Here is a 27,637-nt window from a genome sequence, read left to right as displayed (position 1 = left end):
TCATATTTGACCCCTCTAGTTCCTCCCCTCGAGTCCTCTATTTGTCGGTGTCCGCATATGTATTGATGAAAGTAAATTGTGTCTAAACTGTCTATGGTTACTAGCTATACATTCATATGTATATAGTGCATTGTGTTCAACACACGTTCATTGTTTGACCGTTGTCCGGTCTTAAACACGTGCTCCTCACACCCCTTTCCCATCACCCTTTGTGGGCTACGCATTAACATTTTTCTTTTTTATTTTCATTAAATTCCTTGATTTATTATTTTTGCTTAATTTTTACTTTGATCCATGCACCTATAATCCTTCCGTTTTCTATCCTTTTCTCCTATTATAAGTAGATAAATACTCTTTATACTTTTACTTATAGTATAGCAATAACTCCTACTCTTTATACTCTTAGTCTTATCCCACTTCTCCTACTCTTACTAGTATAATAATAGTTCAATCCTACTCCTCCTACTCTTACTAGTATAATAATAGTTCAATCCTACTCCTCCTACTCTTACTAGTATAATAATAGTTCAATCCTACTTCTCATACTCTTACTTTTATAATAATAGTTCAATCCTACTCCTGCTACTCTTACTGATATAACAAATAACAATAACTCAATCCTACTCTTCCTTCTCTCGCTGGTTCAATGATAACTCAATCCTGCTCCTCCTACTCTTCAATTATACCCTGATAAACAAGGGTTGAGTCTAGGTTCTCACAGGTTCTCATGTATGGGAGGAGGATGAGAAGTACATAAACCCATCTGCCACCGTATACACCCGTATACATATGCATATACCAATTTACATATACTTTTTTGACAAAATATTTTCTCCTGTGGGCTTTGAAGGATAAATTTTTAGAACAGATAAAAAAGTTTTAAGATTTCCCATTTCTTTAGAAAAAGTTAAAAATCTAAATTTTCTTTTTTTCCCCGGATGCACCTAAGTATATAAATACCAAACTATTGTGCATATTCAAATGTTCCCTTAGGACGCATTGAATGGATGCGTGGGGGAGGGGGGTTAAAGAGGGGGTTAAAGGGGGGGGTATAAGCATTCTCTATTTGTGGGTTTATCGTGAGAAGAGAAAAAAGTTCCCATGCATCCCTTTCTGGTCCCAGATTTACTGAATTAATCCAAGCTCAATTCAATAAAATAGAAATCCAATTCTACACATTTCTGGAAACATTGAATCCCAGTCTTTTTCAAATGCTAATCAAAAATGCTTGTATCAGGCTTGGAGGGAAAGTATTGGAAGGGGGGGGGGCTAATGGGGATTTTAGGAAATATATTACTAGTTAGCGGATTTCAATGATTTTCATTTTCAGGAGAAAATTATGATTTTTTCCAGAAGTTTGCGTGTTCGGTCTGCCCGGCAATTTTCTGTTAATATATCTCCAAATTTTGAAGTCGGCGTTGTTTGAGTTTTGCAGAAGAAATCTCCGAGGGCGGGACCGAGATTATTGGTAATAGTATCCTAACTAATCCCTTCCTAGAATCAAAGTCAGCTCAGTAACCCTACTTAGCTCCACACTACTCTACTTAGCTCCACAATACTCTACTTAGCTCCACACTACTCTACTTAGTTCCACAGTACTCTTCTTAGCTCCACACTACTCCACTTAGCTTCACACTACTCTACTTAGCTTCACACTAATATACTTAGCTCCATACTACTCTACTTAGCTCCGCACTACTCTACTTAGCTTCACACTACTCTACTTAGCTTCACACTAATATACTTAGCTTCACACTACTCTACTTAGCTCCGCACTACTCTACCTAGCTCCACACTACTCTACTTAGCTCCACACTACTCTACTTAGCTCCACAATACTCTACTTAGCTCTACACTAATATACTTAGCTCCATACTACTCTACTTAGCTCCACACTACTCTACTTAGCTCCACACTACTCTACTTAGTTCCACACTACTCTACTTAGTTCCACAGTACTCTACTTAGCTCCACACTACTCTACTTAGCTCCACACTACTCTACTTAGCTCCACACTACTCTACATAGCTCCACACTACTCTACTTAGCTCCACACTTCTCTACTTAGTTCCACATTACTTTACTTAGCTCCACACTACTCTAGTTAGCTCCACATTATCCTACTAACTTTATAACAACAAATCTAGATAGTTTTACTCAAACTTCTTACACAAGGCTATCTTGCTCGAGGAATGGTGCTACAATTATTTGTCTAACAATTATTGTAAAAAAATGTGTAAATGCCTCCGAAATCCAATAAACTAGTGATTAAAGGGGAATAATTGACCCTCTCTCCTCCTGAATACAAATCCTGCCATTTAATTGCAACAAAAACTGAATAAACACATAAACCGCTGAGTTGCAAAAACTTGCATTGTTGACAGTAACCCTAGTTATTCACTCTTTTTGTTAAGTTCGGAACAATGGGCGCATTTTTGCACATTAAAGCGCATTTTCTGGTACGCACCCCTTGCGTGAAAAGAGACAGTAAAAAGCCACTAATCCATGCTGGATAATGAAGCCAGTGGTATTCTCTAGGATGGTTAATTGTAGGAACGTGCCTAACTTTTTAAAGGGTCAGTCAGCCCTGGGAATTTCTGTGCAAAGGGGGAGGGTTAATGGGTTTTGTATTGAGCTCCCTTTAAAGGGTCAGCTGTAAAGGGTGCGAGGGGGGCTGGGGGCTCATAGATTACAAATTTAGTATGTATTGAAAGCTGTTATAGGTCAATGGAATGGGGTGTGTCTCATTACTTAACTGAGTGAATTAAAGTGGGTGAATTTTAGTGCTGCTTATTTTTTAATACCTTTATGTATATATTCATACCTTCTCATTATTTTTCTCCTTCTCATCCTAATCCTTTTTCTCCGTCTCAACCTTCTCATTATTTTTCTCCTTCTCATCCTAATCCTTTTTCTCCTTCTCAACCTTCTCATTATTTTTCTCCTTCTCATCCTGATCCTTTTTCTCCGTCTCACCCTTCTCATTATTTTTCTCCTTCTCATCCTGATCCATTTTCTCCGTTTCAACCATCTCATTTATTTTCATCCTTTTTATTATTTTCATCCTTCTTTTTCTTCTCATCAACAGATGAGAAGGATAAGAGTATCCTTCTCATCTGTTTTATCCTTCTCTTCATTCTTTTTCCTACTCATCCGGCCAACACATCCTTCCTATTCCTTTCATCCAACACACCCTTCTTTTCAATTTCATCCTTCTCATCCTTCTCATCTGTTTTATCCTTCTCTTCATTCTTTTCCTACTCATCCGGTCAACACATCCTTCCTATTCCTTTCATCGTACACATCCTTCTTATCCTTCTCATCTGTTTTATCTTTCTATTTACTCTTTTCCTACTCATCCGGCCAACACATCCTTCTTCCTTTCATCCTACAAACCCTTCTCATCCTTCTCATCATGCTTATTGTCTTCCTCATCCTATCCTTCATTTTCTTTCTAATACTTTTATCCTTCTCGACCAATCCATCTCTCTTATTCTTCTCATCCCTCTAATAAGACTTCACTCGTTATTATATTCCCACTATTATTCCCTTCTAGTCCTCCTTCTTTTCTTCCTAATCATCTTCCTTTAGTTACAATTCTTATCCTACTGATGATTTTGTCACAATTTTAAACTTATTAAAAACTGATCTCCTTCAATATATTAAATCCTATTTTATGATTTATAATGCTTTGGCTACTGGTACTTTAATTACATCTCATCTAGCTCATTCTATCCATTCTTCTCATGGGTCTAATACTACCCATCCTATACTGATCCTATCAATCTTATTCTACTCATCCTGCTCATACGCCTCATCCTTCCCCTATGTCCCATCCTGTTCATTCTATTCATTCCTCTCATTTGTCTAATACTACTTATCTCATCGTTCTATTCATTCTACTTACTCTACTTTTCTGATATTGATTTTTAGTTTTTAACTCTAAACTTCTCTTACAATAATAAAAATAAGTATTTAGCCATTTCACAGCCGTTTATTTTATCAAAAAAGTGATACGATAAACATATTAAAGTCAGGAGAAGACAGGAAATGGGTTTCTAAAAAAAGAACTTGAACCCAACTAGGGTTGAACAATGAGTGTATCTTACAGAACAGAATTATACTGAGAAACATCTATATATATATATAAGAGCATGAAATGGGTCGGAAAACTGGGAGAACTTGAAAACTAAACTAATTAATTTTTTTCATCCTCGGAAGCATTAAGAGAGAGAGAAAAAGATAGAATATTTATGTTTCTGAATTCTATTGAGATCTATGTATATTTATATATATGTCTTATCTTTGTCTCTGGGTACGGAATTGTACACAGAAAAAAAGATCCGGGGGCCAAGCAGGGTTCAGTCTGGATTAAAATGGGTTAAATGGTGTTTAAACTTTTAAAAAAATATTTCACTTTTGCTCCTGCTTCAATTTAGTTTTGTAATAAAAGTAATATTCTACATTCATTGGAAACCAGAACTTTTAACAAAGTTTTACATAAATGTTTAAAACATAACTTTTCAGAATTCACAGTTTTACATTCTGAAACTTAGCTTAAGTCCAGTTTCACTTGTAGAACTAAAACTCTGATTAAAGATGGCTTTATTAAGGGGCAACTATTTCTAGCAGGCTTTTTCCAACAATCATTTGAAAAAACTCTCAACTTCATTTCTAAGATAGATTGAAAATAGTAAAAATATTGAAAATGTTAAAAAATCCTAAGATGTAATCAGGAGACGCCACTAGTTCCCAGGAGAGGAACACAGAATAAGGCCGTATATCACATCTGTTAGGTTTAAGGAACATTGTATTCTCCTGTCCACCCTCTCTAAACCCCTACCCGGAGATCCAGGTTCAATCTTCAAATATCTGGTATGGATTTAAACTGTACCCGGGTTGAGACGGAGAGAGTGGAGCGGAGAGAGGGATTGACTGAGTTTAAATTTACTCCAGTCGAAACCCTAAATCTAATATTAACATTTTATGATGAAAAAGCAAGATTTAACAAGAAGATGAACACAGAGTCTTGACTTAACATTTTTTTAAAAACCTCCAAGGTTTGGCCCGAGAATAAACTGCAGAGCAAAGAATTAAGAAAAACATGAAATAGCTGAGCTTTGCAAATTAACGCCGAATTGAAATTAGCCACGTTGGTTTGGTTTGACCTAAAACGAGTCAATTTGTGATATGATGTCCCAAACCAAACCATGTAATACAAAATTAAAAAGCTGCTGAATCTAAATCAGATTCCAATCTATGTTTTACCTAATATAGTATATAATATAGAATATTTATATAATGTTTATTTACACAAGCTGAATCCAATATGTATGTATTTGGTTGAATGAACTAGGTGGAAATACGAGGTTTAAATTCAGTCGTTGAATTGAGCTATTGGATTTTTGGATACATTTGTTTACGTAGATACATTGGATACAATAGGCTTACTTAAAATATTACGATGAACAAATAATTACGTATGATCACTGCTTTGATTATTTGATTGATTTTCGAGATTGTTTGTTGTTCTTAGAACCGGTTTTAAACCGTCTAAAATTCGTCTCTTTTGGCTTTCATGACACTTGTGAAAATTTAGAGTCCGCGAATGAAGGACTTAAAAAGCCGAATTGGCTTTTAAAGCTCATAATGTTGAATTTCACCAGATAATTTTAACGTCTCGGGGACACGAAAATAAATACAATAGTTGCAGAATAGTTTATGCTGTACACACCCTGTAGATTGAACCCGGAGTAAGAAGACTCCGAACCCTCTCCAAAACTCTTAGAATAGTTTTTACCGGATTTCCTCAAGTTTTTGCAAACCTTTCTCCGGTCTGCTCCAGATCCTCCCGCGGACTGATGCAGGATATCTGGACTAAAAACGAGGATTCAGGTTTTGTTTCTAGGTTTGCTTACATTCTCCGTTCTAAGTTGCAGAGCTGCTCCATCCTAGGTGTACTTATATACTCCATCCTAGGTTTAAAAAGTTGCTTAATCCCGGGTTTTCTGAGCTGTTCGGAACCAGGTTTCCTGACATACTCAATGCTAGGCTTACTGAGCAGCTCCGAGCTGTCCAAGGTGACCTTTATCCTGAGATAAGCTTGACAAAGACTTGAACAATCCATCGTTGTGAGGATTGTGGGCGTAGTTCTTGATCTTGGAGAGTGAGAGAAGCTGGGGTCCAGAGAAAGAGTTAGATACACTGGTTGAGGGTTCTCCAAAGCTGACTTTATTCTGAGCTTGTGAAAATGAGATTGGATCGTAGAACGCTGCATATCCTCTATGTCCTGACATACCGAACCCTGGAGAAGACGGGATCATCCCAGACTGGAGAGGAGAGAATGCAGAACTTGTTTTACCAGAGTTAGGACTGGGAGAGGAGTGCTCGCCCCAGGAGGTGGAAAGATGACCACTGTGATGACGGAGATCTTCTCCCATGAGACCTTGATGAGCTCCTGCTCCTGGATGAATACCACGAGGATCATAATCTCTAGGATCATGAAGTCTCTGGTCCATAAGCTGATGTCCGTAACCGTATGCGTCCATCTTCTGCCAATAGTGCTCAGAGGGGCTGGGTAGCCCACTGAGATGACCCATAGTTGCAGGGGTGTTTGAAGTTCCGCTTGCTACAATTGGTGGACGTTTATCCGACCTGTCAGAGTGCTTCTGCATATGCTTAGCCAGGTAGGTCTCCTGGGTGTAGCTCTTCCCACAGTAGGAGCAGATGTGGGTTTTAAGATGCTTAGACTCCTTATGCTTGGGGATATGCTCAAGCAGGGAGGTTTCGTCATGGAAACATTTGTAGCAGGAGTTGCACTTGTAGGGTTTATCCGTCTGGTGGCACCTGGAGTGGGACTGCAGGTTGGACAGCTGAGAGAACGCTTTAGTGCAACCTGTAACATTTTCATATTAAAATCTTTTATTTCCTTAAACATCATTATGTTTGGAAACATTGAATATTTAGAATTCTGATCTAAGAAACATGAAAACAACAATTTTAATAACTTGCCTGGATGCCTGCACTTGTATGGTTTGTCTCCGGTATGTGTTCTGATGTGCTGTTGAAGATGAGAGAGCTGGGTAAACTTTCTCTGGCAGATCTCACATCTGTAGGGTTTAATACCAAGGTGAATCCTCATATGCTGAGAAAGATATGAACTGTTTGCGAAGGATTTACTGCACTGACTGCACTTGTAGGGTTTAGGTTCTCTCATATGAACCTGTGTGTGGAGCTGGAGATCAGCTTTAGAAGCAAAAACCTGAAAAACAAAAGATTGGTTAAACTCATTTTAATTCTTCTTCCTTTCCGTAAAATTGCCGGGTTCTGTGATTTATACGCGAGGGGAGGTAAATTAATCATTGAGAACTGTGGAACAGGGTTTGGAGGAAGGTTGAGGGGAGGGGGTGAGAGGGAAGGTGGAGGAAGAGATGAGGAGGAAGGTTGAGGGGAGGGGGGAGGGGAGGCAATTATTACAAGTTCCCTTTCCAGGTCTGAGCTAAGTTTTAAAGATATTGCTGATAAACCGTTAACCTTTTCTTGGCTTGATTTACGGTGGTTCATTGAGTATAGATAGATATATAGATATACAACCATGCAGGGGGGTTTTATATATATTGTAAATAATCAGATATCATATATTAACATACAAAGAGTACATATATTTTATACTGTTATCTTGAGAATGTCTTGAAAAATTGAAAATACAAAGGATTCCATATTTTATTGATATGTTAAAGAAAAGGAAGATCCAACTGAGGGGTATAAAAGGAATATCTCCATGTCTCAAGGTTCAAGGAAGAAACCTATTATTGAGAAGAATGAGAAGAGCCCCTCTACAGTATAAGGTTTCTCTACCCTACTCAACTACAGTACTATTTCTACAACCCGGAGTAATTTCAATTCTTATGTTCCGTTCGTAGACTCTGCTTAAGTTCTGTATGTTAATGTAAATGTTTTAGGAAACATGCATAAATTAAAGTTATAAATAATAGTTAAAATATGGACCCTTTTCTCCTTATCTTCAAAAAATCATTCTTTCCTGCACCCTCCTTCTCCCCTCTTTTCATTCCAGTTCACAGTTTTAGGGAATTTAGCTCCCTTCCCCCAAAACTCATTTTTCAATGAAATATAATGCTTACGAAGAGGTGGGGGGCACAGAGGGATGTGGGGGGGGAGAGAGGGGAAACCTTGAATACGAGATGAAAGCAGTATCTGTAATTTTACAGATAACTGGAAACCTGATTCACACATAAATTTATATTTTTTAGCTTGGTTTCATAGTTTGGGGTAACATACACACACTTCACCTTGCAGACACACAAATAAACTTTCCGGAATATATCGACACACCAAACATTTGTAAGATAGCAATCTTTCCCGTTAAATTCTACAATCGTGAATCTTCTAAAATATCCAGGTAGGGTCCTAAATCCTTAATCCTTAATCCAACGTTGAATTAAACTAAAGTTGGACTCAAGATTCCCTGATATCAATCCCTAGTTAACTTTGAACTCTTTAAAGACTAGAACCCGGAGAAACTATGATCCGTCCTGTATGGAGTAAAATCACACCAGAGAACAATGATTGAAATGAACAAGTTTAGATCGAATCTTGAATTCGTTCAATAAATGGATAAACTTGATAGGAAGGGATGAAAGATTTCAAACTTCTGACTAGGATTTGAACTCGCAAATTGTCTTCTATAACTCTAAAAGATCAAGGAATGAAAGATCTCTCTTCAACCTTGGCTGAATCCCAGGATACATTTGTTTATCCAAGTTTATGTCAAGAAATATCACTTTGTCTCTCCAAATATCAACACATTGGTTCTTTTATTTGGCAAAAACTTGCCAAATTCAAATCTAAACTTCAAGTTATTTTCCTCATAAACCCGGGGATAAGATCTACCTTCAAGAAACATTCTTTCATTAAATGAATCCCATCCCAACCCCACACCCACACCCTGATAAACCTAAACCTTATCATCCTGTAAAACTCGGTTCTATTTAGAAAGATCTGATGGAGAAGGACGGTGCAGCTATATCGGACCGAATAAAGATATAAACATGTATCCAGCAAGATAATTCTGTCCTATATTTGCTAAATTTATTGTAGAAAAAGAGAAATCCGAGGATTTTTGTGGATCTTAGTGGGGTTTTTGTCCCTCCGTCCTATCATAGTATTTTGTGAATACCTGAACCTGACTTTTACGGGTATTGGTAAAAACAGTGTCTCCTATCTTCCATCCTTTCACTCCTACATAACTCTATTCATAAACTTAGTTTCACTTTAGGACAAAAACAGTTTTCAAATTCTAACCGGCGCTACACGTATTTTGCACAGATTATTGGTTGATCGGATATCCGCAGGTTTTGAGTTAACATTTCTCTCCTTGAACCAGGTTACCCCCCCGGCACACTACGTTAATGATAGAAAAATTAGAGTTTGCGCAGTTTCTGCAGTTTCAACAGTTCTCAGGCTTTGCTTGCAGATATTAATGAGACGGGACTAGGCAGGACCGCGAGGAAGATATCATCATTACCTTGATTACCTTGATTACCTTCTCATCAAACCCTCCCTCATCACCATTCATAATCCTAACCAAGTAAACCGGAGACGTGGTATTAAAGTTCCTTGAGTAAACAATGAACGAAACCCCCCTGTAAAATTCTCCAAACCCTTTTAAACCTACGTGAGAATAAGGTGCTAGGAATCTTTAGCAACGTTGTAAATACCTTGGAATGATTGTTTGTCTGAGTTGGAAGGTTCTCTTGACCCGGACTGTAAGGTTTGAAAGCTGTTCCAAACTCCTCCTTGACGGAGCGGGACGAATATTCCGGAGAAACTTGTAACCTTTGATGTATATTCAACCTTGCAATTGTCTCCTGTTCGTAATCTCTATAGTAGCCTTGTACCCGGCTGTACGGGTTTTGCATCAAGTACGGAGAGCTCATACTGCCGTACATAGCCTGTGGAGTGTCCAAAAGAGCCATGTTTAATTTTTTTTAACTCAAAGCGGTAAATCCGGGAAATTAGTTTCCGTCCGTTGATATCTCTGAATATGAATATCTCACTATGTATCTCTACTTAGTATTCATCCCTTGTCAAAAGTTTAGTCTCTTAGAGTGTTCTAAAATTACGTGCTGTGGATGCTAAACCCTGCTCACGTACTCACTGTTCGAGGACAAGTGGGGGGTTCAATCCCCGACTCCCATGGGATCATATGTGTGACGTCAGGATGACGTCACATGGTTTCCCGGGGGGGACGCGCTACTTGTTGCAGGTGTCCCGTGGGAGTAAAGGACAGTATAGGCAGGGGTGGGGAACATACCCCACCCTAGGAAATCCTCCCCCAACCCCGGGGAAACCATTTCCGCGCCCCGGAGAAACCCGGCGCAATCCCCCGGGCCGTGATTGGAATAATACCGCCAAAAATCTCAACATTAATATTCTACGGAAAAAGTCGGCTTGCGACAACTTCGCACCACCAGGATAATAGTCGCAAAAACCTCTCCAATTACAAGGATAACCTTCCCGCATGCTGCAACAAAAAGAAAATACAAAAAAAGTTTGAATTGACATGTTTTTATCCCAATAATTGGGGAAAATGAAATCCAATAGTTTAAAGCTAATCAAATAATCATTTTATGTCCTTAGTGTTTTATTTTAGTTCTGCTTTCCCGCCAAATATTTTGAATAAGATTCTTATCAACATTTATGAATCTGATATTTTTTACCGAGCTTGTTTGGCAATTTTACAATCTAGAATCCAGAATTTAAATGATTTGTCGGTTAAATGTTCAATTCACTTTAATCCAAAAACGGGTTTCTCCAAAGAAAAAACTTTGTGTTGCATAATATCACAGTTTGATATTTAAATCAAATTTCATATTCTTTCAAATTCAAATTGCCAAATCAGTTTTTGTCGCACTTTTCAAAATTTCCACTCGCATAAAAATCAATCAGTTCCTTCAAAGCTACGGCTACAGATCGGAGAAAAAACGTCCTGCTCTGGATTTCTCTATTGAAACCTTCCACTTTTTTATCCATTCTGATATATTAATTTCTAGAAGTTTTCCCACACCGCTTACTGATATCGTATGTAAAAAAGCATGCATATCATTTGAAGCTTAGTGCAAGGAATGCCTATTTACATATTTAGCTCCACGTTTTGCTTTACAAAGCAACAATTCAGTTCAATCTAAATTGTGTATAGACGTTTTCAAAATCAGTCCTTGTCATGTGAATACATTCTGTTATAGTAGATCTCAACCTTTTCCTTTCTAGATAGGTTTTGTTTCTTAAACTGGGATATAAGGATAGAAGAATACAAGAAAAGTATACACAGATACAAAGAAAGGATACAGGGCTACAAGAAAAAGATACAGGGCTTCAATAAAAGGAAGAATACATGGGTACAAAAAGGATACAACTAGAGCTACAAGGAAAGAATACAATAATAGAAGGAAAGGATACAGGGCTACAAGGAAAGAATACAGGGCTACAAGGAAAGGATACAAGGTTACAAGGAAAGGATACAGGGCTACAAGGAAATGATACAGGGCTACAAGGAAATGATACAGGGCTACAAGGAAAGGAAACAGGGTTACAAGAAAAGTATACAGGGCTTAAAGGAAAGGATACAGGGTTACAAGAAAACGATACAGGGCTTCAAGGAAAGGATACAGAGATACAATGAAAGTATACAGGGCTACAAGGAAAGGATACAGGGACCCACGGACAGGATACAGTGATGCAAAAAAGACACAGGGCTACAAGCAAAAGGATGCAGGACTATACGCAAAAGGATACAGGACTATAGGCCAAAGGATACAGGGCTTCAAGGAAAGGATGCAGGCCACAAAGCCACTAGGATAGGATACAGAGATAACAGGATAGAAAAAAAATCTATTTTTTTAAAATCTTTTTAGCGTCAATTTTAATTCACGCAATTCTTACATATACTTTTTTATCTACTGCATATTCAGCATTAAAAAATGGTCCAACATTGGAACTGATTTGAATTCCACATATATAAATATATGCCCTGTATATGTATAGGATTTAAATATGTATGTATATCCTCAATAATTGTATTATGTAAACTATCTAATCATATTCAATGATCGAATACTAGCATTCTAGCTATTCAGATACGAATGCATGGGGGAGGGGTGGATGTATGCAGATGAGAGATATTAACGCACTGTAGGCTCATGGGAACCTATTTTTGGGGGCGGCTCATGAGGGGGAGGTAAGGATGCAGAAAGAAAAGGATGCTAGGGGGGGGAGTGTGGAGGAGGAATACTGGAGATGAGAGAGGGAGGGATGGTAGAGTATTTAGACATGCATCGATGGAACTCAATCAAAGCAGAAAATCTGGTGGAAAAAAATAAATCCTTCTTTCTGCCTGAAAATGAGGGAAATTGTAAAGAGAATATCCTAGATAAAGTAAACCATGCATACATGCCTGTAATTTTTAATATTATATTTTACTATATGTTTATCCCCCCCCCCTTCTCCTCATGTATATTAGTTCCGTTAAAACTGAAGGATTGGTAAGCATGACTGAGTGTAGATTTATATAAAAAGATGACGTTTCTTTCCTTCATGCTAACTTACGCATTTATAAACGCAATTAAGTGTAATTAAAACCCTAACTTACTATTATTATTAATTAGTGCAATCAATATAAATCATGTTAGTTTAATGATATGAAGGATAAAAAATAAAGAGTAATTATTTTGACGAATGATTGAAAAAAAAGATAAATCAAAAACTGAATTGAGTTCCTGTAATATTATGACCAGTGGGCAGCAACAAAACCAATATAACTCAACCAGCTTCATGGACAGCTGGACCAAGCACAGGTCCTATTGTGTTCAGGCTAGTGCCTGGACATCCCTTGAGGGTGGGTTTGCCCCCCCCCCTTCTCCTCCCATGGGATATTTGACCCAACATTACCCACCAAGCAATGAATTTGTTGGTTGAATGAGCTCTTACACTAGCACACTTCACAACATTACTATGGATCGTTAAATAGTCATTACATTCAGATAAAATGGTCAGTACATTGATTCAGATATTTAGATGAATAAATAGATACTTCATTTAGGTAAATAGATAGTTTATTTAGATATATAGATAGTTCAGGAGGTAAATAGATAGTTAGAAAGATGAACGAACTGAAAGAGGAATAAAAACAAAGTTAGAGAAATAAACTGATAGTTAGTTGGATAAACTAGATAAATGTANGGGGGGGGGGGCTCTACACATTTGTATAGAAATGTTAATAAGAGAGTATGGAGGGAAAGAAATCAGGGTTAGAACGAGATAGATTGAACATTAAAGTGAGAGATGAAAGTAGAAGAAAAAAGATTAACAAATCACGAAGGAAAGAGAAGGATGAAAAAAAAAAAGAAAAAAAAAGCGTAAAGAAGTTAATAAAGAATAAAATGAGGATGAGAATGAATTATAAAGATATTGATGAGTTAGAAACCGGAAGATGATGCCAGAATCAAATAAAAAAAGCAAAAAGGAGAAGTAAAAACAAAGATTTACTTTAGTAAAGAAAATTTTCAGGAAAGAATTGAAAATAATTTAAATTAGAGAAAGGTAAAGAGAAATTATAATCCTCAAGGACTTAAAGAATGAAGAAAGGAGGACTGAAACAATAGAATGGAGAAAGGAGGACTGAAACAACAGAATGGAGAAAGGAGGACTGGAAACAACAGAATGGAGAAAGGAGGACTGTAACAACAGAATGAAGAAAGGACGACTCAAACAACAGAATGGAGAAAGGAAGACTCAAACAACAGAATTGAGAAAGGAGGACTGGAAACAACAGAATGGAGAAAGAAAAATAGTTAAAAAAAAGAAAGATAGAAAAGTGAAAAATAAAATGTCGAATTTTCTGATAAAGTCGGAAATATAGAAAAAGGTGGAATGATGTTATATGAATGGGGGGGAGGGGGTGGGGTATTGTAGGGGAGAGGGGAGGGGTCCTATACATACATCGATTCATTGAATCTATTCAGAGATGAAGATTTTTTCTGTAAATGATAAATATCCGTAACTACTGTCACAAATCCTGGGAAACTGTAGGGGAGAAAAACTAAACAATAAATCCTAAAAATTCCTCTTTTCGGTAAGAGTGACGCAAGCGGTGCTGCAGCACTCCAATCCAACCTTCTGTTTTTGCGATAGCTTTCTTATATACATACATACACCAGTTTAGGTAGCGCAAAAACCTTAATAGTTTGCACTTGAAGTACTCCAGAGCAAAAACAAGGAAAAACTAACCCTAACACATAAAGTTCTTCTGCATTTTGCAATTCATACCACGAGCTGCGGTTACCAAGGGCAAAAACATAAATGCAGTAAACAATGTTTTTACAATACCAGGACTGCAGTTTATATACACTATAATATATCAACATTATGATTTACAAGAATTAGAATTTGATTTAAATACAGTACAGTGACTATCATTAAACTATGGATAGGAAGGCGACTGTTAGACTCAAGTTATGACTTTAAATCGTCCACTGAACATAAAACGCAGCAATTGTGCAGTGTACGCAGATCCATTTAACTTAATAAGTTGAATTTCAGGTAACTCGTATCGTCTTCTTATTCCACATGTTTTATTTCAATCCTTTAATGTTGGTTGAAGGGAAACACGCGAGGAAAACTTTGCATTTTACTCCAGGTCTTATCTTTAGCATGAAACATGAATTATTAAACCCTAAAGACAGGAGATTCAATTTCAATTCATTCTTACTAAGAATCTTTGCGACAATAGCCATTAAATAGTTCCACGAAGAACCCGGAGAGAATTAGAAAACAAAAATATTTTGCCAAGAATGAAACCTAGTATAGAGAAACATCTCCGGGGGATTCAAGATATACATTATGCATGCTCCAGGTTTAAAAACCACACAAAGTTAAAGACCTAAATGATCTTGTTGGGACGGGTTGGAGCAAAAAAGGTCCCGTTTATCCTGTATAGGGGTCGGGCTGGTCATATATGGCAGGGTTTATTAGTTTTACCCCCCTTCAATTATAAACTGTTCAAGATAACTTTCTTCTGGCCTGGTTGTGGGGAGTGGGGGGTAAGAAAAAAGTTTTATTTTTAACAAGAAAAAAAATTAACATTTTTGCTGATTCTTTACTGCATGGTTGTAAAAGATCATTTGCGGCACATAACCATCTTGTAATTATTGTGCAAAGATATTTAAAGCTCCCCCCCTTCTCCCCACTATCATTATTACTTTCCTCTACTCTATCCTCCCTTCAGCCCTCTCTGACAATCCCCACTCTAGGGCAAGGGTTAGGGAGCTGTAGAATTTGCATCAAAACTACCTAATTAGACCTGTGGTCAAAAATATCCTAGAAATTATGATGAATAATTTGACAGGGTTTGTATCCCGGAGCTAGCTCTCAGCCAACCCCGGAGCTAACCCTGGGACGGATAAAATCTGAAACTGAGACATCAAATCACCAACCATTAAACCAAAGAGAGCTGAAAAGAGAAAAATTCTTTTGTTAAAAACTGAAGAAATTCTTCCTGAAACTTTTCATTGAGTTTACCCCTCCCTCCCCTCCTTTTTTTCTCCCCCTCCCTTCTCTCCTCCATCTCAACATATTTACCATTTCCCTTTAACTCTTCAGGGGTTCTAGGAATGAAATTATTTCCAGACTAAAATCGTTCCTATCTCATTAAACCGTGAGATTCTCGATACATGATACATGATACATTATATGTTTTTATGTTCTCCCAAAACTTCTTCATTCCTTCATAATTTCTGGACTTTATCCTTACATTTTTTATTTATCATTGCTTCTTTGGATTCTTTATTTAGAATTTCTTCCTTTTCATCTTTTCCATCATTTTTAGTAATCTCATTTCCTCTTTCCCATTTTCTTATTTTACTCGTTCGTTAAATCATCTTTCATATGTTTTTCTTTTTCGTTTTAACATTTTTTTTGTTCAAATAACTTTTATCTATCGAAAAAAAATAATTTGGTTTCTATTCTAAAACTTAGCAAAACTAAGTTTCTTAACATAGAACTCATTTGTAAAGACGTACTTAGGCTAAGATTATGCAATTTACAAAAAAAAATTATCCTACTAGAGATCGATACATAGTAATTCTGGGACCAGATTAAATAAATAGCAAGAAGTAGCTGAACCACGTAGCTGAAAGTGGCTCAACTTTGTCTACGCTGTTCGGCTACTTTTCACTATTCATTAAATCTGATCTCTGATCTATTATAACTATTAATTTTAACCTGCTTCTAAGTATCTAAACCCATTACTTTGCCTCTATGCTTTCGAACCTACCTACATCAGCCCAATCATAATCGTAAACCTACCTACCTCAGCCCAATCCTAATCGTAAACCTACCTACCTCAACCCAATCCTAATCGTAAACCTACCTACCTCAGCCCAATCCTACTCGTAAACCTAAACCTACCAAACTATAATATCAAATATTTCTATATATGATACATATATATATATATTATATTTATTGTAAATGAAATGAAAGATATATCAAAAATTGATATATTCCATGTTCCACAATGGATTCTATAGTCTAGGGTGATCAGTGATTCTAAATCTGTGAAACAGAATGGAATTGGATAAAATATATCCGACTCAACCTGAATTGACTGTATATGTATGAAATTTACTGGAATGTAGTATTTTACCCCAATTCTGATATCAAACATTATCTCCCCCCCCTCTCCCGACACACACTAAATGGAATGATTCAAGCCAAATCTTATCAAATATTTACATTTCGCAGTGTACTAACAATTAAAAGAATAATCGGATTAAGGGGGAAGAATGAGTAGTGGTGGGTTGTTAGAGGAGCTGATGGTTCGGAGTTAAGTATTAGAGAAAGGGTGGATATATATTAGAAGATTTTTATCTTAACCTAGTCTACAGGAAACTTTATCGTATTCTTGCCCAGACGGATCTAGGAGATATTTCTAATTATTTCTTTGTCTGGTTAAATGTTCAATGCCGACCAGACGTCAGGGTTTTAGGGGTGAGTTTTTTCAAAGTTTAAACCATGAACTTGGTTTGTTTCTTGATCAAGATTGGTATTTACTTTGTTTAGGAATAACATGCTTTAGCTTTGAAAAGTTGTGAATGGTTAGTAAAAAAAAAACACATTAAACTACAGAAATTATGACATTACTGTATCTTAATCATCCTTCAGGTCTAGTGTTTACCGGAGGATTATAGTAGAAAAGACATGTATCGTACTGTACTATTCTCGTTAAAAAATACTTTAGTTTAAAAAATAACATATTTCTGTCGGCCATTTTTTTTAGTTCCCTCGCTATATGTAATCTATTAAATAGAAACACGAAACCTCGAGATTTAAAATATGTTTTTTCCCGGATTTTTCCTCTCCGAGTTAGTTCAATATAAAAAGTTGAGTAAACATAGTTTAAAGATTAGATTCACTCTTCTTTAAACCTCAATAAAGTTCAATGAACTTCAAAAACGTGTTTTTAACATATCATTTTATTTCTGCATCTGTATTAATGTAAATAATGTTGTAATCTTTGATTGTGTGTTTGATCACAACTCACGAACCTCTTGACCCATTTGCCTAAAATTTTAATTAGACAACTATAGTTAGATGACCTCCAGACAACGCTGGGTTCCCAAACTAGTTTGGTATAAAACACAAAACATAACATATGGCTGCAGAGTGCAGCTTCCCGAAAATGAATTTATTGAATTCATCCGCGACAAAATATTATACACTGGTCATAGAGGCTTCGAAAAAGAAAAGTTGATCGTTTGCAGTTTTTCTCACCGCCATTTTGCAAGCCGTGTCTAGAGCTGATGCATTTTTATATGACTCTCAGTTTAAGCGGAGTCTCATGTTGTGCACAAGAACATCAAATCAGTCATTGCTGAAAACCGAGGGAAAAAGAAACAACAATAATTACGAAGGCAGGAAGAAGAAAAAAAGGAATGTTTTTAAAAAAAGGAATTAGTACATTGTAGGAAAGGAAAAAAGAAAAGAAGGAGACGAAAGAGGAGGAAAGGAAACGAGGGACTATGCAGTGAGAAAACACTATAAAAAGAAATGAGTTAAAGTAGAATAACAGAAATAGTCAAAGATTTAACAAGAATGAAGTAAAAAAAAGAAAAAGAAAAATGTATTCAGTAAAAGAAAGCAAAGAAAAGAAAAGAGATTAAGAATTAAAACGGAGAAAAAAAATGTTAAGATATGAAATTGTGAAAGAGATAAAAGCAAAAATTGATCCATTTTCACACAAAAAAGTTTTAAAAAGTTACTATTTCATATTGTTAATTGCAAAATATTTGCATGGAATAAACAATCCTATTGAAATTGTAGAGGTATACCAATAATTCAAAACATTTTCCAGACGACAATTGCAAAAATCATGCGAATCTTAAAAATTTCAAGAATTTGCAACAATGTATTATTTCGTGCGATGAATTGCAAAAAGTCTGCAGATCCCGGGGCCCCCTTTTTATTTTGCGCATAAAATTATACGTTTGGCAAAGATTATTACAGATGCAAAGTCTAGGTTTTTATTCGCAAACTGCAAGTCATAAAAAGTATCGTGCAAATACGGACAAGAAGACAGAAATGCATAGAGAAAGATAAATAATATTCAAGAAAGAGAGAAACAAAAATAATTTTAAATTTTTAATAGTTTGAACAAAATCGAATATATTAGGGAAGCAAAGAATATATTAAGAATAATATAAAGTACAATAAAAAAAAATACATTTTGAAAATGTATTGACGAGCATTAAAAATAAGAAATGGGAGATAAAAGGATATCTTGAGCAATTTTGTTTTCTTCTTCAACAATTTAAAAAAGAAAGAAGGTTTAATTCAAGATAAATACAAAACTGTACAAAATTATTTTAATAGTTTTTCAGTATTCCAATACTTTCCACTTTGGGATTCTTGGGACCCTGAGACCCTCCCCGCCTGGGGGGGGGGGGGAATACCAGGACACCTAAAACCCGAAGTAAGAAATTAATAATATATTTGCTGGAATAAAGAATAAGAATAGAAAGAAAGAATATATTAAGCTGAACGAATAATATATTTGCTAGAATATATAAAAAGATTAGGAAGATGAAAAGAAAGAAAGGATAAATTAAGATCAACAAATAAACTAATAAGGAATAATACATATTGTTTATATAAAGTTTGACTCTAATATATTCTAATAACTTGGAAACCCAGCGTTGCCTAAGTAACTCATAGTTACTCCGCCGTTTACCCGCACTTGGTCGATTTTACCGGAAAACTAAATTTTCAAAATATAAGTAAACCAAAAATCAAGCTAAGAACATTCCCGTGGCTCTCCCGAGTTCCCCCAATCATTGGAGGCAAATCGGTCTAGGGGCTCCTGAGTTTATTGGAAAAACAAACAAACAGACAAACAAACAGAGATTACAACTTTATATATATTCTATGCATGCTAATTTATGATCTGCAACATTAGTGGAGTTTATCCCCTAGCTGTACCTAGTCTCCTAACTGTCTTAAACCTGTCAGATTCTTCAGAATAAAATTTAGTTTAAAATAGAATAAATCATGTTTTGACCTTGAAGTAGGGGAAGGGGGTTGAGAAAGGGTTGGGCGGTATTGTATACTGGCCTTTTATTATCAGTTGCTTGTCCGGCCTTACAAAAATTGGCCTTAAATATTTGATTGCCTGAGGCAGGTTAGGCTTGCCAGCTGTGAGGCAGTCTGTCAGGCCTTTTCCTTCATCTCAAAATCATAAAACAAAAAACTGACATTTTTGTTTAGTTTGTGGGACTAAATCTTTTTACTCAGGGTAGGGGGTTAAGTGCTAATAATAATGACAGGGCTTGATTCATTTATTAATCGTACAAAGAAAACATGCCGACCTAAAGTTAAATATATGCTTTATAAACTCATACCACTAGTAATCTAAATGTATTTAAAGTAGTTTGTTTGTTTAAAATGTAAAATGTACAATGTACATTGTACATTTACAGATTAAAAATCATCTGTTATATATTTTAAAATTGTTTTTATCTGAAACGATTTTAAATTAAAAATGATCACATTTTAAAATTTAACTTTACTATAATTATACAGTTTGTACTCTGTATGAAAAGAAAAAATTTCTTAATTAGATATTTTTTATAACTACAGATTCTAATATATATTCTAAGCATAGTTTAGTTAATTTCAAGTAATGGCCTTTTAATTATATCTAAAGCTAGACTTGTTAAATTCTGACAGATTTTCTTCAATCTGATTATCATATTTAATTTAAGGGAAAAAAGCAAATGTGTATTATAGTACGGCGAGTACAGTTGTTTATTAGTGTATGTATTTAGGTACAGCGAGTACAGCGAAGTAAGTGTATGCACGAAACTACATGAATCACAGTGCGGCGAGTACAGCTGCTAAAGTGTATGTACATTAGCCCCGGATTTAGCAGTACGGTGAGTACAGCCGCTCAACTGTATATTCAACATCATCTGTACATATTGCCAAGTAGAGTTAGAACCCGGATTCTGGTTCTATCTTCAGACCTGCAAAATGAAGCCGAACATCTTTGCAACCATCATCGATCAGAACCAATCATTCATCATAGGCCTGTGGTGAGAAAATGGATCTTGCAAACTCGGATTCTCATTGGTTGAGAGGATAGAAAGCTGGACTCCCATTGGTTGATTGGTCTGCACTGTGCCTCGCTTGTCAACATTTTGATGGATTACAGATAGACTATGCGGGTGGGGGGGGCATCATTGCCAAAAAAAAAGCCTGGTATGCACGCAACTAGTAATTACATGAACATTTCTGCAAGGTTTAATTCAACTAGGTTTAACAGAAAGTTTGTCTTTTTTTCAAAATAAATCTAGAAGATTATATTCCACAAAAACCAGGATTAAATTCGTCTCAGTATTCATTAATTTTATATTTGTATTTACAACGTATATTGTTGCTTGTCGGATACCCAATTACGATCTGTTAGAATGACCTAAATCTGCCACTACACGCCATGTGGGGTACACACTTTTTCTTCGCGCTTTCCTATCTCTCTATCCTTTTTTGTTGGCAAGCAGTAAGCTCATCTATCTATCAATCAATTATACAATTGCAATCCTAACTGAGCAGAATTTGAATTAAAATTCGGCCTTTTCAGAAAGATCAAATGTAAAGACCTGCTATAAATTTGTTAAAAAAAATTTTTCCACAAACTTTGATTTTTTAGTCCCTATATATTAACAACCCAATATCGTAGACCTTAGATATTTCAAACTATAAAATCTGTTGGATCGAAAATTTTAATTTTGAAATATTAAAGGTTTACATCATCAGGTTGCAAAGATAAAGGGATTTGAAAATTTCTTATAAGTTAAGAATTAAAAAAAACAGCATTTAAGGTAAACAAGGCTCTTAATAATAACAATCTTCATAATTCTAAAATATTTGTTTCCAAGTGCAAAGTGATCTTTTCTGAATATGCATTCAATATCTCAATAAGTGCAAAATTTATAAATCCAATGTAAAACAAAATCTATCAAATTTGAATATTTTCCCCAACATATATAATATGTAATATATCATATATATATATTAACACCCAGTACCCAATTCAAATAATATTGTTCAGGAATTGGAAAATATTTTTTCAAAAATATTAATCTTCTTGGATTTCAGAGAAAGTTCTTTCAATGAATCGAATTGAATTTAAAATTAAAGAGCAAGAGAGAAAAAATAGAAAATATAAGATAACAGCTAATTATTTAAATCAAACTTTTTTGTCTTCTCAAATTGATTTTTTTAAACTAAAAATGATGTATCTAAAATATATATATTTTTTAAAGGAAGAGAGTTGTCAAAAGTTGAACTCTAAAGTATAGTAAACATGCATCAACAAGAAATTAGAAATTTTTAAAAATATCTAAAAAAAAGTATTCAAAGTATTTATAAGATTTTCTAGCGCAGAATGACAAATCGTTATCGAAAGTAGATTTACGAATTGAATATATTTATGATTAGAAGCATAAGATGGTATCGGAGATGAGATAATTGCATGGGATGCATTTGTAGCACGAGCTGAAACTGATCATGGTTGAAGCTGCAGGCATGCTGTATGTATAAAGACTACCGGAGCTAGTTAAACTTAAATATACGACCCAACCCTATCTATTTAACCCCCAACCCAGGACAGCACATAAATTCCAATCAATCCTGTCAAAATCAACGATTCTTGGCAAATTTGGGGCAATTTGACCCGCCTCCTATTCTTCGTCTAGTTTACTGGAATAGTTGGGTGGTCAGGAGGAGATCTAGTCATCAGGTTGGATAGAGCTGTTACAGGTTTAGTATCATTTCTTCTCCAGGTACCTGCTAAACCTGGATAGGAGGAGATCTAGTCATCAGGTTGGATAGAGCTGTTACAGGTTTAGTATAATTCCTTCTCCAGTACTTTCTTATTTTGAACGAGATATGACTAGAAAAGTAATAGGGAGAAATAATTGAAAAATAAAGGAGAGGGGGGGGGGGTTAAATTCAATTATCAAAAAATTGTTCTCTTCGTTATAATTAATTACTGCAAAATTTGGTAGAATGAATTAGCCAAATATTTCGAAAATATATTTAAAGAATTTCCTGCAAATTTGTTAATAAACAAGAACACAAAATAAAAGATAATCCCCCCCCACCACCACCACTCCTTAAATTTCTTAATTCCGAAAATGGGAAAATAAATATCATGGCGCTGACTCACCATTTTGTGCATCTTATCTAAAGTCCAATAAAAATACCCCCAAAAAAGATTAATTTATTCTAAGGACGCATAAGAGTTTTTATGTTGTAAGATGTGCGTCCACTTCCTGCACGAGTAATGTTACCGGGTGGTAATAATTACCTTGTTCTGTCCCTAAATATATTTTGAATATTACGGCATAGTAGCTTGAGGTGGAATTGCATGTTTTCATCACATTGACGCTACTAAGAGGGAGCTTTGCGGTACCTCGCAAAAACAACTACAGAGATAAAAACTTGCAAAAAAAGGCTATTTAGTGACGTCATTTTTACGTCATCGCCTCCCCTCTCTTTACTTGATAGAAATGGAACAAAAAGTTGAATTATCTGCATCATATTTCGCGGGGTTTTTGTACTATGTCTTTATAGGTCCGGTTAGTTCAGAACTTGAACTTGATTTCAGGCCACGCAGGCACAGTACTAATTTTGTTTATAGGCCCACATACCCAGCCTATGCATACAGGGCTTTCCCTCGCTTTAGTATGCAAAAAAGGCTTTATCTCTGAGATGAAAAAGAGAAAAATTTTCTTGTTGAATCATGAATTTTAAATAAATAGTGAATGTATTTTTGTATCAATTTGTGGGCTGGGTAGCGCTTTTTTATATGGATCGTGGCAGAAGCCTTGTATCCTAGTGAAAACATTGTATCATAGTGAAAACCTTGTATCCTAGTGAAAAGCTATGTATCCTGGATAAGCTATGTATCCCGGGTAAGCTATGTATGTATCCCGGGTAAGCTTTATATTCCGGTTAATCTATATATCCCGGGTAAGCTATGTATCCCAGGTAAGCTTTATATCCCATAAGCAGTGTATCCCGGGTAAGCTATGTATCCTGGGTAAGCAGTGTATCCCTGGTAAGCTATATATCCCAGGTAAGCTATGTATCCTGGGTAAGCTTAATATCCCATAAGCAGTGTATCCCGGGTAAGCTATGTATCCCGGGTAAGCTATGTATCCTGGGTAAGCTATGTATCCTGAGTAAGCTATATTCCTGGTAAGCTATATATCCCAGGTAAGCTATGTATCCTGGGTAAGCTTAGTATCCCGTAAGCAGTGTATCCCGGGGAAGCTGATTATCCAGGGTAAGGTATCCTGAGTAAGCTATATATCCTGAGTAAAGCTATATATCCCGGGAAAGCTATGTATCCTGAATAAGCTATGTATCCCGGGATAGCTATGTATCCTGAGTAAGCTATATATCCCAGGTAAGCTATGTATCCTGAGTAAGCTATGTATCCTGAGTAAGCTATGTATCCTGAGTAAGCTATATATCCCGTGTAAGCTATGTATCCTGAGTAAGCTATGCATCCCGGGTAAGCTATGTATCCTGAGTAAGCTATGTATCCTGGGTAAGCCATGTATCCTGAGTAAGCTATATATCCCGGGTAAGCTGTGTATCTCCGCCTGTATCTATCTCTAGGCAGTATATAAGCCCTAGACTAGAGTATAATCAGTCCCATCAGGCCAGCAGCCTGTCATACCCAGCCAACCCCTTCAACCCAACATATTCATATATTAGGAATACAAAACATTAAAAACTACTTTTAAAACCTTTTTTTTCAGTATGATATATTCGAATTCTTTGTAAAACTATTAGTGTACACGCATCTTTTTGCATTGTAAAAAATCTTTAAGCGTAATTTCTGAACGAACCCAACTTGTAAAACTAAAAGTCATTGTCCCCTATACACTAAACTGCCCATACTGCTGTAGTAAAGCAGAAATATTTACCTATGTTTTGGGGGGTATCTATCTATCTATCATTAACCCGTTATTACACATTAATTAGATACAAACAATAACACAACGTTTTATGGATATCTTTGACACTTGATTTAAGATTCTTCAGAATCTTCAAAGCCTAAAGAACTCCCGAGAAAGAAACTGTACAAACAAGATACAGTTGGAGAAGAAAGAAGAAATCCGGTAGAACAAGGAAATCCTGAAGTATAGTAAAAACATGGAGAACATGGAAAGCCTGGAGTAAATGTAGATACACAGAGAACTTAGATATTATTGAAAACCTTAAGAAAATGTCGAAAGCCAGGAGAACCCCTGAAGTAACTGCTAAAACTCTGAAAACCCGATCCCTCAAAAAACTGATTAAAGAAACTGAAGAACACGTGGAATCTAGAAACTTTATAAAATCAGCAAAACTTAAGAAAGTCGGAAAAAAACGAGGAAATTTTTTGAAAGTTTGATTAGAGCCAGAAGATATGAAATGATCCAGAAAGAAGGAAATATAGGGGCGTACACGGGAGGGGAGAGGGGGAGAAGGGGGAGGGGGGTTTGGTTACTCATGCATAAGCCTTGAGACAAAACTGTGAGCCCAGCAGGAAAAAAGAAAGGAGAATAGGAGAAAGAAAAGGCGGAAATGGAAAAAAGGTTCGATGAAAGGAGAAAAATTGAATTAAAAACAGGAACGAATTAAGAAAAGGAGAAGAAGTTAAGGTGTAGAGACAATGAATGTTGTGTATAGATGGTAGGAAAGGGGGGAAGGGGGGGGGAAGAATTATAAAAGCATGAAAGGTTTAGAATAAGCCTGGAGTAGATTTCAGGGATATTCATTGAAAGCGGAAATGCAGGAGTAAATCAAGTGAATCAAGCGAGCAAAGTAAAAGGAGATATCAAGGAAAATGTATTTCAAACTGTATTCAAGAGCTGGAGGTACTCATGGACGGTCAAGTAAAATACACCAGGAAACTCCTTATATTCGTTTATATAGAAAGTCCTGGTGCACGGTGCAGTTTGTGAATGTTTTTAACTGTTTTATCTGAGATATGTTTAGTTACAGGGTGTTCCACATCATATTAGATTGTCAGGATGGGTCTAAATTACGTTTTTCGGGACTAAAAAGAAATTTTAAGAAGAATAGATCATTCCATAAAATTTTTTGCATAAAATGTTATGTTTTTCGAGTATTATGTGTTTATTATAGAGTCCAAGCTTGGAGATAATCGAATAAGATATGAGACGCTCCGTATAACCAATTAAAAATCACAAAACAAAAAGGTAAAGACGAGTCTTTTTTGAAAAAACTACTGAATGAAAATTTGACGGAGGTTCGAAAGGAGTAAAGAAGTATGCTTGTAAAAAAAAATTTAAGCAATTTCTACTTTTTTTGTTTAGATTTGGCAATAAAACAAATTTTTCCTTCCGCATTTATAAGTTGTTTTAAAGTTTGTGTTTAAAATGAAGAAAATATTTGCACTTTTAGGAATATTTAGTGCTGTAAAGTGTATATTGACCCCTTTTCTCAGTTTATTAGTTTATTACTTAAGTGTTATTATAAGGCGGACTAAACTCTAAAAGCCCTCAATAGATTCTAATCTTTAGCATTTAGGATTAAACCAAGAGAAGAATTAAAGTATTAAATACTAAGAGAAGGATTAAAGTATTGAAAACTAGGAGAAGGATTAAAGTATTGAATACTAGGAGAAGGATTAAAGTATTGAATACTAGGAGAAGAATTAAAGTATTGAATACCAGGAAAAGGATTAAATTATTGAATACTAGGAGATGGATCAGAGTATTGAATACTAGGAGAAGGATTAGAGTATTGAATACTAGGAGAAGGATTAAAGTATTGAATACTGGAGAAGGATTAAAGTATTGAATACTAGGAGAAGGATTAAAGTATTGAATACTAGGAGAAGGATTAGAGTATTGAATACTAGGAGAAGGATCAGAGTATTGAATACTTGGAGAAGGATCAGAGTATTGAATACTAGGAGAAGGATTACAGTATAAAATACTAGAAGTAGAACTAGATGAGTTTTGAAAAAAATTTGAGAACGACGTGGTGAATATTTTGCTTTAACAAATATCAAATTTAAAGGAATTTACAGGTACAAATTGAACATTAAATACGCGTATGAAATATTTATACAATTTAAAAATATTCTTTTGTCTATTATACGTCTATATAAGTACATATATAATTGTAACTATACAGTGTACAGTACTGCGCCTACCTGTGGACACATTTTACACTGATATTTTCTTGGAACTCCGTTCAAGTGATGGTGGGGGTGCAATCCTAGGGATCCATCCCCCATACCTCCCATCTAGAATACAGGAGAATATTAAAGGGACTGTAAGCGTAATCTCAAGTAACCGTCCATGCAAAGATACAACGCTACCCAAGCTTTGTCTGCATGATCAGGTATGAATTAGATATCAGTGGATACAATTTTAAATGGTTTTTCTACAAAATTGATTTGCTCATTTCTATTACAGGAAGACATAAAGAAGTTATCAGAATTAAATACTTTTAGACCTAGAAAACGACAATATTGTTTTAGTAAAGGATTCAAGTTTACCATTTTAACAGCACATCTTTGCATTGAGGTTTACTTGAAATTACGTGTACAGTCCCTTTAAACAAATCAATTGAAAAATCCCTCAAACTTTAATAAACTTGTAAATAAAGTAATAAACTCAAAATAAAGTCAAAAATGACACTCTAAAATCGATCGAAAAAAATTAGGTTTCATTAATAAGTCATTTACCGATCATTTTATTCGACACAAAATCAATCAATCGATCCACACTAACCTTAGATGCATTGATTGGTTGTGGCACTACAAGCATGCCTCCGGAGTGTGGCGGAAAACCGGAGAAGTGTGCGTGGCTGGCGGAGGGCGGAGAGGCGGAGGATGATGATTCAGGCCTCGGGGCGTGGTGTCCTGAGTAGAGACCACTAAGCCCACCATCTCCTTCGAGAAGACGTCCGTCCGCTCCTACAAGTAATAATAATAATAATAATAAAAATGATAATAATAATAATAATAATAAGA

At 35.7% G+C, this 27,637-nt stretch overlaps 1 protein-coding gene across 4 annotated transcripts in view; it reads right to left on the bottom strand.

Moving 5' to 3' along the window:
* Window positions 1-3,974: 3,974 nt before the first annotated feature.
* Window positions 3,975-27,637, bottom strand: part of LOC111717429 (zinc finger protein rotund) — a 32,647-nt gene continuing 8,984 nt past the window's right edge. For all 4 annotated transcript variants that reach the window (XM_023492927.1, XM_023492931.1, XM_023492930.1 and 1 more), the window contains exons 2-5: window positions 27,396-27,580; window positions 26,813-26,905; window positions 7,012-7,261; window positions 3,975-6,895 (exon numbers count right to left, since the gene is read on the bottom strand). In XM_023492927.1, coding sequence (XP_023348695.1) covers window positions 6,054-6,895; window positions 7,012-7,261; window positions 26,813-26,905; window positions 27,396-27,580 — 1,370 coding nt within the window. In that variant the 3' untranslated portion in view covers window positions 3,975-6,053. The remainder of the gene's footprint in view (window positions 6,896-7,011; window positions 7,262-26,812; window positions 26,906-27,395; window positions 27,581-27,637) is intronic.

Source organism: Eurytemora carolleeae, unplaced genomic scaffold (assembly GCF_000591075.1).
Source record: "Eurytemora carolleeae unplaced genomic scaffold, Eaff_2.0 scaffold939, whole genome shotgun sequence".
Taxonomy (NCBI): Eukaryota; Metazoa; Arthropoda; class Copepoda; order Calanoida; family Temoridae; genus Eurytemora; species Eurytemora carolleeae.
The sequence above is the reverse complement of the archived record's forward strand: the minus strand, read 5'-3'. Positions and strand labels throughout refer to the sequence as shown.